General features: G+C 44.6%; 1 protein-coding gene across 1 annotated transcript; it reads right to left on the minus strand.

Annotated features, from left to right (window-relative positions):
* Positions 1 to 503: 503 nt before the first annotated feature.
* Positions 504 to 1,034, minus strand: LOC125556106 (histone H4). The gene has a single exon (XM_048718899.2). The coding sequence runs from the start codon at positions 935 to 937 to the stop codon at positions 626 to 628; it is 312 nt and encodes a 103-aa protein (XP_048574856.1). The 5' UTR covers positions 938 to 1,034; the 3' UTR covers positions 504 to 625.
* Positions 1,035 to 10,803: the final 9,769 nt, after the last annotated feature.

Genomic DNA, 10,803 nt, shown 5'->3' on the forward strand with positions numbered 1-10,803 from the left:
TGCTTAGATTTACAAAATTAGCAAAACAAGGAGAAGAAATACTGTGTCGTTCTAAAGGCAACCATTGGTGCCAGAACAGGTCAAGTTCTGTATGCCAGCCGCATTAACCAAAAAAAATATTTCCTTTTTCTTTACTGGATTTTTATTTTATTTTATTGTAACACTTGTGACAAAATAACTTCTCATGCCACCACCGGAGCTTGCAGCAGGAAGTTTTGTCTCAGAGATGTTGCCTATTACAGAGTAAATGCTTTCGTAGCGTCAGAGCACAGTTCCAGTAGCAGCTTTCAGAAAAATGCAGCTATGACCTATGAGCATCCTCACGAGAAAACCACACTGCAATTCAGTTTCAGAGTTTCATATTACAATCTAGAGATGCAAAAATGCAAATGGTAGATAAATCCCGATCACAAATTTGCCAAGTTAGCTTCGGAGAACCGAATGAAAAGAATTTCACAAACTCAAACGGTAGCAAATCAGAAGTTGTGACCGGACTGACGATATTGAACAGAGAAACAAATCCAGGTAGCATTTTCTCATAACAAGCATTTTAAATTAAACCACAAGCACGAGCATTCGCAGAGCGGCGACCTGATAGACACACTGAAGCCAAGCTAGCCATCCCCTAACCGCCGAAGCCGTACAGGGTGCGGCCCTGGCGCTTGAGCGCGTACACGACGTCCATGGCCGTGACGGTCTTGCGGCGCGCGTGCTCAGTGTAGGTGACGGCGTCGCGGATGACGTTCTCGAGGAAGATCTTGAGCACGCCACGGGTCTCCTCATAGATGAGCCCCGAGATGCGCTTCACGCCGCCCCTCCGCGCCAGCCGCCGGATCGCCGGCTTGGTGATCCCCTGGATGTTGTCCCGCAGCACCTTCCGGTGGCGCTTCGCCCCACCCTTGCCCAGCCCCTTGCCGCCCTTGCCGCGCCCGGACATCTTCTCCCTCTCGGCTCTGCTGTGCGCGTCTCGCGAGGAGTAGGACGAAGGAATTGGGGATTTTTCTCTGGGAGGGATGCAGCCGAATTGGTTTGGATTGGTGGGAGGCTGCTGGAGGGGATTATATATAGCGTTTGCTGGCTGCTGGGAGGGAGGGGGGATGGTGCGCGAGCCGTCGGATTCGGGACTGATCCGCGTGAAGTGTGCGGGCGATGGCTTCAGCCGTTGGATGGGAAGAGGTTGGCTGCTATTGGTTGACCGGAGGAAGCGCGGATCGGCGGGGTGCGGTTTGGAGCGCGCGGTAGGAGAAAATAGCGCGGGAATTTTTCCGCCGTTGCATTTCAGCGAGCAGGGAAGGGACGAGACTTGCCTGCTCCCCTCCCGTGTGCCCATCCGTGCTCCCGCATACGTGGCTTGATTTGATTGGAACAAAATAAAGCCCGGCCCCACCCCCTTAAAATCAGGGGGGGAGATGATTAGATTAGAAAGAAAAAAGGAAAAAATACAACCGTTGGATGAGGTGGGAGCACGGATGGGAGCATGAAAAGGGAGCAGGCAAGCCGGATCCGCAGGGAAGGGGCATAGTAGCGGATATATCTTCCTTTCTTATTATTAGTGCAACTCTAATTGGACGACCCATTTCGTCCGCGGTCGTCCGTTTGGATCGGCGCGGATAAAAAAGGCGGCCCAACGCACCGACCCAAACGGACGCGCGTCCGTTTTTCGTCCGCGGACGACCCATTCCCTGCTCATTTTTAAGCTTCATTTGCGTCGGCACGGACACGCGACAGACGAGCGCTTGCTTGCCTACTCCTGTCTCCGGGCCCGCTCGTCTGTGGCACATTGGTTCCCTCCCCCCAGCTAACAAGCTACCCTCGCCCTCGCCTCCTCCGTCACCGACGCCGCCGCCCATTTTGCCGGCGACTCTTCCAGCTGCTGCCGCCTCCACATCCGCGCAGCAACGCCGCCCCTGCCCCAGTCGCCCGTCGTCGCCGTTTTGCCGTCGGGGAGCAAGCTGGTTCCCCGCCGCTGTTTCCCCCACGCCCAGCCGCCCCGCGACCAAGAAGACGCCTCGCCGCCCCAGCCACAGACGACCGACACGCTCGACGGACGCCGTCACCCTCGTCGGACGCCGGCCGGGCAGCTAGCTGGTCTGTGGGCGTCGCGTCTCCCTTCGCCGGCCGTCTCATTCTTTGACGCCCGCAAGCTGTTCGACAGTTTGCCAAGGTACGAAAATGGACTCCACCGACGAGTTCTTTTTCCACAATTTTCTTTGCGACTCCGACGATTTGTCCGACGACGAGGAGGAGATATTGGCTGCTGTGTTGGTCCATCACCACCTCAACAACCAGCGGCCGTTGTTTCGTGGCTCCATTCCGGGCCACCTTCCGGCGTTGAATCGTAACCGGGAGAGCGGGCATTTCCTTCTCTGGAAGGACTACTTTGATACAACAAACCCGTTGTTCAAACATCACAAATTCCGCCGCCGGTTCCGTATGAGTAGGCATGTTTTCAACCGTATTAGAGAGGGAGTGGTCGGCTATGATGACTACTTCGAGTGCAAAGAGGATGTCGTCGGCAAGTTTGGTCTCTCCTCTTATCAGAAATGCACTACCGCCATCCGAATGCTTGCATACGGAGTGCCTGGTGATCTCATTGACAAGTACGTCCGTATGAGCGAGTCTACATGCCTAGAGTCCCTGTATAAGTTCTGCAAGGCTGTGATTGCTGTGTTTGGCTCTGAGTACTTGAGAGAGCCGACAGCTGAAGATACAACCCGTTTGTTGGCGATGAATGCTAGCAGGGGCTTCCCGGGGATACTTGGCAGCATAGACTGCATGCACTGGGAGTGGAAGAACTGCCCTTCTGCTTCGCAAGGGCAGTATAAGGGACATGTCAGGGTTTGCACTGTCATACTAGAGGTCGTGGCGTCTCAAGATCTCTGGATATGGCACTCTTTCTTTGACATGGCTGGATCATACAATGATATCAACGTGCTTCAGCGCTCGCCGGTGTTTGCTAGGCTTGCCGAAGGCAACAGCCCACCGGTGAACTTTACTATCAACGGCCACACCTACGACAAAGGTTATTATCTGGGTGGCGATATCTATCCTCAGTGGACCACTATTGTCAAGACAATACTCAACCCTGTCGGAGAGAAAAGGAAAAGATTTGCCCAAGAGCAAGAGAGTGCTAGAAAGGATGTCGAGCGTGCCTTTGGTGTTTTGCAATCTCGATGGGGCATCATTCGGTATCCTGCTAATACTTGGAGCACGCAAAAACTATGGGAGATGATGACTGCTTGTGTGATCATGCACAACATGATCGTAGAAGACGAGCGCCCGGAACGTCTGTACGATCAAGGCTTTCAGTTTTAGGGTGAGAATGTTGTTCCTGAGCATGGAGTAGCGGCAACATTTGAGCAGTTCACTCAGTTTCATGAAGACATACATGATTGGAAAACTCACATGCAACTGCAAAATGATTTGTGAAACCTTTTTTTATATTTAGCCTGTAAAACTATACTTTTTATTTGGACGGACTATTTTGTTTGTTAAATTTTCATTTCACCATATGTGAGAATGCAATGCAAAATTGGGCGGCCAGCCGGCCACGCCTGCACATATGGGTCGGCGCGTTGGGCGCGCTGCCGACCCATATGAAAAACAGGGCGGACGCCAGGCGGGCGGCCGACTCAAACGGACAAAAAGCGGACGAAATCGCCGTCCGTTTGGGTCGGCCCTTTGGAGTTGCTCTTATGCCTTTTGTTTTTTTCTACTTTAATTTTTTTCCCTTTTATATATTCCGAAATGGTCTAAAACATGTGTGGATCATTTTTAAAATGTTCATGTAGTTCAAAAGGTGTTCACATAATGTATATAAATTTGTACATCTCAAAAATTTTAACCAATTTTAAAAATGTAAAAAAGTGCTCATGATTCAAAAAATATTATATAATTTAAAAGTGTTTACGCATTTTTTAAATGTTCAGGTACTTCTAAGAAAGTTTTCATGTATTTTATAGAAAAATATTCATGTAACTAAAGAAGTTGTTCATGTGTTTCAAAGAAAATACATATAATTTAAAATTATTCACATATTTTTATAAAATTTGTCTATGCAACTTTAGAAATTGATAACACATTTCAGAAAATATCCATGTGAAAAAAAACTTGTGCATTAAAATCATAATTAAAAATGGAAAAGAAAAAAGAAACATATGAAAAAACCGATAAAACAGGTCCCCATAAAAACCCACAATAACACACGCAAAGAAATGGGCCCCAAAAAACACGAAAAAAAAATGTGCCAAAGTCTATCATCTAAGGTTGATCCATGCGGGGGTGCCCTGCAGGTGAGCGGCTAATATTACTCGCTATGGACGCTATATGGCATGTGTGACTTTTTATGTTGAGTTATGTGGCAAGGTTGCAAGGATGACTGGTAATGGATCTAGATGGAGGTTTTGGTTGTGACCTGCTTCGGTCATCTTTTTTTATAAAGAATCCCCTGGTGAGGCTTTTTATGGGGCACCGGTCGGCACGCTTCACGAGCACTTTGACACCGTCATGTGTTGCGTGCTGAATGCTTCCCCAAACAAAAATGATTGTTTTCGTTCGTTGCTTGTGGTTTTACGATTTTCTTTGATTTCTTGAAAATGTAGTGTTTTGGTTTTTTAATATTTTTTATCTTTGTTTTTAGTTTTTGCTTTTTTCTAGTGCGTAGCTATAGCATGCACTATAGCACTAGATAAAAGGAAAACATGTAGTGCACTATTGTACTATGCGGGGAGCACAAATGCAATACAACAGGGGACACATTATGCATGAAGTACAAAAAACACATAGATAGAGAGCACATAATGCACAGCACAGCAAAAATACATAAGCAGGGGACCATAAGTGCACCGCGCAAAAGGAAAGCACAAATGTACTACACAGAGAAAGCACAGATACAATACAACTTGGAGCACCAATGTAATATAGATGGGAGCACAGGTGTGGTACGGTAGGAAGCAAGTTACAATCAAACGAATTCATCAAAACCTAAAAACGGTTCAAAATTTGAACGCCGCCGACTTTGTTCGCGTGGTAGATTTGCCAAGGTGTCGACATGTGACCGCCCTGGTAACTTAATTTAACAATCTTAGGGCATCTCCAACGCCGACCCTCAAACCGCCTGCATCCGTCCGAACCGCGCTGTCTGGACCTCAGAAGTCATCCAATGCGGGCTTGTATCGGTCTGCCGAGCGGTCCGGACACGTTTTCTCCCGCGAACCGAAACCAAACGTGTGTGGGGGATTGCGGGAGTCCGGACATGCGAAACGCCGCTCTTTGCCTCCCTGGCCCACCCAAAAAGAAGGCTGAGCCTGCACTTTTGTAGCATCCCGCACTATTTCTGCGCCAAAATCTCCCACTATCTTCTTTCATCCCTTGCCGCTCTCCGCCCAATTCCCGCACTTTTCTCCCACCCTCTCCTCCCTTCCGCCGCCAATGCATGGAACCGTCGAAGAACCTGTTAGAGATGGAGGCGGCGGAGTTGTCGGAGGATCCGAGCATCAAGCTCGCCCGGAAGATCAGCTCGGCTAGGCGGCAAACTCGCCACGTCAAAGTGAAGGCCGCAAAGGAGGAGAAGCTCAAGAAGCGGTTGACTGTCGGTGGACTTGGTGGTGGCGTTGGGCATGGAGGTCGTGGCGGACAAGGCGTTCGTGGTGGCCGTGGTGGACGCCGCCAGACTGTCGCGCTCATAGTATAGACAGTGTTTTTGTCGGAGCATTACAGGCCTCCGTACTACTATGTCGCCAAGCAGCTTGGAACCCCCGCTGGTATGGTGCTTTAAATTGTTGACGTTAACGTGGCACCGCTATGCTTCGAGTATTCTTCGCCGCAACTCGTCTGGGCGCGGACGGCGGGCGGGGAGCAAATGGGTGCCTGCACGTTGTACGCTGCAATGCCTAGAGAGGGGGAGCCGGCATACGACGACCCGGGCAGGGAGATGCTCAACATCATCCATGACGGAGGTGGAGGAGGAGGGGGCAATGAGGACGGGCAGGTGCAAGACTCGGATCCCACCCAGGCCGACAACTACCGGCGGCAGCAACCCTACACCCAGACTCGTGATGGCACACATCAACAACATCATTGGGCCACCAGATAGTGAAGGAAATATGCCCTAGAGGCAATAATAAAGTTGTTAATTATATTTCCTTATATCATGATAAATGTTTATTATTCATGCTAGAATTGTATTAACCGGAAACTTAATACATGTGTGAATACATAGACAAATAGAGTGTCACTAGTATGCCTCTACCTGACTAGCTCATTGATCAAAGATGGTTAAGTTTTCTAGCCATGGACAAAGAGTTGTCATTTGATAAAAGAGATCACATCATTAGAGAATGATGTGATTGACTTGACCCATCCGTTAGCTTAGCACTTTGACCGTTTAGTTTACTGCTATTGCTCTCTCCATAACTTATACATATTCCTGTGACTATGAGATTATGCAACTCCCGAATACCGGAGGAACACTTAGTGTGCTATCAAACGTCACAACGTAACTGGGTGACTATAAAGATGCTCTATGATACGTCTCCAAAGCATCTATAATTTTTGATTGTTCCATGCTATTATATTATCTGTTTTGGATGTTTAATGGGCTTTGTTATGCACTTTTACATTATTTTTGGGACTAACTTACTAACCAAAGGCCCAGCGCAAATTGCTGTTTTTTTGCCTATTTCAGTGTTCCGCAGAAAAGGAAAATTTCAAACGGAATCCAAACGAAATGAAACCTTAGGGAGAGTTATTTTTGGAACAAACGTGATCCACGAGACTTGGAGTGGACGTCAAGAAAGAAGCAAGGAGGCCACGAGGCAGGAGGGTGCGCCCCCCACCCTCATGGGCTCCTCGCAGCTCCACCGACCTACTCCTTCCTCCTATATATACCCATATACCCTGAAAACATTTAGGAGCACCACGAAACCCTATTTCCACCGCCGCAACCTTCTGTACCCGTGAGATCCCATCTTGGGGCCTTTACCGGCGCTCCGCCAGAGGGGGAATCGATCACAGAGGGCTTCTACATCAACACCACAGCCTCTCCGATGATGTGTGAGTAGTTTAGCGCAGACCTTCGGGTCCATAGTTATTAGCTAGATGGCTTCTTCTCTCTCTTTGGATCTCAATACAAAGTTCTCCTCGATTCTCTTGGAGATCTATTCGATGTAATTCTTTTTGCGGTGTGTTTGTCGAGATCCGATGAATTGTGGGTTTATGATCAAGATTGTCTATGAACAATATTTGATTCTTCCCTGAATTCTTTTATGCATGATTTAATATCTTTGCAAGTCTCTTCGAATTATCAGTTTGGTTTGGCCTACTAGATTGATCTTTCTTGCAATGGGAGAAGTGCTTAGCATTGGGTTTAATCTTGCGGTGTCCTTTCCCAGTGACAGCAGGGACAGCAAGGCATGTATTGTATTGTTGCCATCGAGGATAAAAAGATGGGGCATATGTCATATTGCTTGAGTTTATCCCTCTACATCATGTCATCTTGCCTAATGCGTTACTCTGTTCTTATGAACTTAATACTCTAGATGCATGCTGGATAGCGGTCGATGTGTGGAGTAATAGTAGTAGATGCAGAATCGTTTCGGTCTACTTGTCGCGGACGTGATGCCTATATACATGATCATGCTTAGATATTCTCATAACTATGCGCTTTTCTATCAATTGCTCGACAGTAATTTGTTCACCCACCGTAGAATCTGCTATCTTGAGAGAAGCCACTATCGAAACCTATGCCCCCCCGGGTCTATCTTCCATCATATCATTTTCCTATCCACTTGCTATTTCTATCGTTATTTATTTTGCAATCTTTATTTTCCAATCTATACAATAAAAATACCAAAAATATTTATCTTATTATATCTATCAGATCTCACTTTCGTAAGTGACTGTGAAGGGATTGACAACCCCTTTATCGCGTTGGTTGCGAGGTTCTTGTTTGTTTGTGCATGTACTAGGGACTTGCGTGTTACCTCCTACTGGATTGATCCCTTGGTTCTCAAAAACTGAGGGAAATACTTATGCTACTTTGCTGCATCACCCTTCCCTTTTCAAGGGAAAACCAATGCATGCTCAAGAGGTAGCAAGAAGGATTTCTGGCGCCGTTGCCAGGGAGGTTGCACCAAGTCAAGTCAAGATTTGATCTCCCGTCAACAAGCCATTTCTGGCGCCGTTGTCGGGGAGATCTACGCACAAGTCAATACATACCAAGTACCCATCACAAACTCTTATCCCTCACATTATATTATTTGCCATTTGCCTCTCGTTTTCCTCTCCCCCACTTCACCCTTACCGTTTTATGCGCCCTCTTTTTCGTTCGCCTCTTTTTGCTTGCTTCTTGTGTGCTTGTGTGTTTGATTGTTTGTCGCGATGGCTCTGCCAAAAAGCGTTGATTCTCACCTTAGAAGGTTGGAAGAAATTGAAAACAACATTAGAAGTTTTATGTCCTTGCAATTTGAGCATAATAATTTCTTCCGAAACGAGCTTAAAGAACAAAAAGGTTTTATGGAGTACATGAATAAAGAGCTCGATGATATGTCTAAAGAATTTTATGGTTTGAAATCTCAGTTGCTCATCTTGAAAACTTAATAGCCCAAATTTCGGATAAGCAGGCCACCTTAGTTAATAAGATGGCCGCCAAACCGGAAGAGTTAGAGGATAATAAGGAAGTAGATCTAAAAGTGATTGATGTGTCTCCTATTAAATCTTTATTTTGCAATATGAATCTTGATAATGATAGGACTGGAGATGAGTCAACTTTAGCTAAAAGGCGTCTCAATGATTCGGAGTTTTTAGATCTTGATGCAAAAATTGGTAAAAGTGGGATTGAAGAGGTCAAAACTTTACATAGCAATGAACCCACTATTTTGGATTTCAAGGAATTTAGTTATGATAATTGCTCTTTGATAGATTGTATTTCCTTGTTGCAATCCGTGCTAAGTTCTCCTCATGCTTATAGTCAAAATAAAGCTTTTACCAAACATATCGTTGATGCTTTAATGCAATCTTATGAAGAAAAGCTTGAATTAGAAGTTTCTATCCCTAGAAAACTTTATGATGAGTAGGAACCTACTATTAAAATTAAAATTAAAGATCATGAATGCTATGCTTTATGTGATTTGGGTGCTAGCGTTTCCACGATTCCAAAAACTTTGTGTGATGTCTTAGGTTTATGTGAATTTGATGATTGTTCTTTAAATTTGCATCTTGTGGATTCCACCATTAAGAAACCTATGGGAAGGATTAATGATGTTCTTATTGTTGCAAATAGGAATTATGTTCCCATAGATTTCATTGTTATTGATATATATTGCAATCCTACATGTCCTATTATTCTTGGTAGACCTTTCCTTAGAACGATTGGTGCAATTATATTGATATGAAAGAAGGAAATATTAGATTCCAATTTCCAATAAGGAAAGGCATGTAACACTTTCCTAGGAAGAAAATTAAATTACCTTATGAATCTATTATGAGAGCCACTTATGGATTGCATACCAAAGATGACAATACCTAGATTTATTCTTGTTTTTATGCCTAGTTAGGGGCGTTAATTAAACGATAGCGCTTCTTGGGAGGCAACCCAATTTTATTTTTGTTTCTTGTTTTTTGTTCATGTTTAGTAATAAATAATTCATCTAGCTTCTGTTTAGATGTGGTTTTATGTTTTTAATTAGTGTTAGTGCCAAGTAGAACCTTTGGGAAGACTTGGGGGAAGTCTTTGCGATCTTGTTGTAAAAAACAAAAACTTTAGTGCTCACGAGATTAGCTGCCATTTTTTTACTGGAGAGTGCGATTAGGTTGATTCTTTTTGCAGATGATTAATAGACAAATTACTCACGTCCACCAATTTATTTCAGAATTTTTGGGGTTACATAAGTATTCGAAACCTACATATTACTACAGACTGTTCTGTTTTTCGTGTGTTGTTTGCTTATTTTGATGAATCTATGGCTAGTATCGGGGGGTATGAACCATAGAGAAGTTGGAATATGGTAGGTTTAACACCAATATAAATAAAGAATGAGTTCATTATAGTACCTTAAAGTGGTGATTTGTTTTTTTATACTAACGGGGCTCATGAGATTTTCTGTTGATTTTTGTGTTGTGAAGTTTTCAAGTTTTGGGTAAAGATTTGATGAATTTTGGAATAAGGAGTGGCAAGAGCCTAATATTGGGGATGCCCAAGGCACGCCAAGGTAAAATTCAAGGACAACCAAAAGCCTAAGCTTGGGGATGCCCCGGAAGGCATCCCCTCTTTCGTCTTCTTCCATCGGTAACTTTACTTGATGCTATATTTTTATTCACCACAGGATATGTGTTTTGCTTGGAGCGTCTTGTATGATTTGAGCCTTTGCCTTTTAGTTTACCACAATCATCCTTGATGTACACACCTTTTTGAGACACACACATGAATCGAGATTTATTAGAATACTCTATGTGCTTCACTTATATCTTTTGAGCTAGATAATTTTGCTCTAATGCTTCACTTATATCTTTAAGAGCACGGTGGTGGTTTATTTTATAGAAATTATTGATCTCTCATGCTTCACTTATATTATTTTGAGAGTGTTTTAGAACAACATGGTAATTTGCTTTGGCTATAAATTTAGTCCTAATATGATAGGCATCCAAGATGGGTATAATAAAAACTTCCATAAAAAGTGCATTGAATACTATGAGAAGTTTGATACTTGATGGTTGTTTTGAGATATGAAGATGGTGATATTAGAGTCATGCTAGTTGAGTAGTTGTGAGTTTGAGAAATACTTGTTCTAAAGTTTGTGATTCCCG

The sequence above is a fragment of the Triticum urartu genome, chromosome 5A, assembly GCF_056163025.1.
Source record: "Triticum urartu cultivar PI428250 chromosome 5A, HENAU_Tu73, whole genome shotgun sequence".
NCBI classification, from domain to species: domain Eukaryota; kingdom Viridiplantae; phylum Streptophyta; class Magnoliopsida; order Poales; family Poaceae; genus Triticum; species Triticum urartu.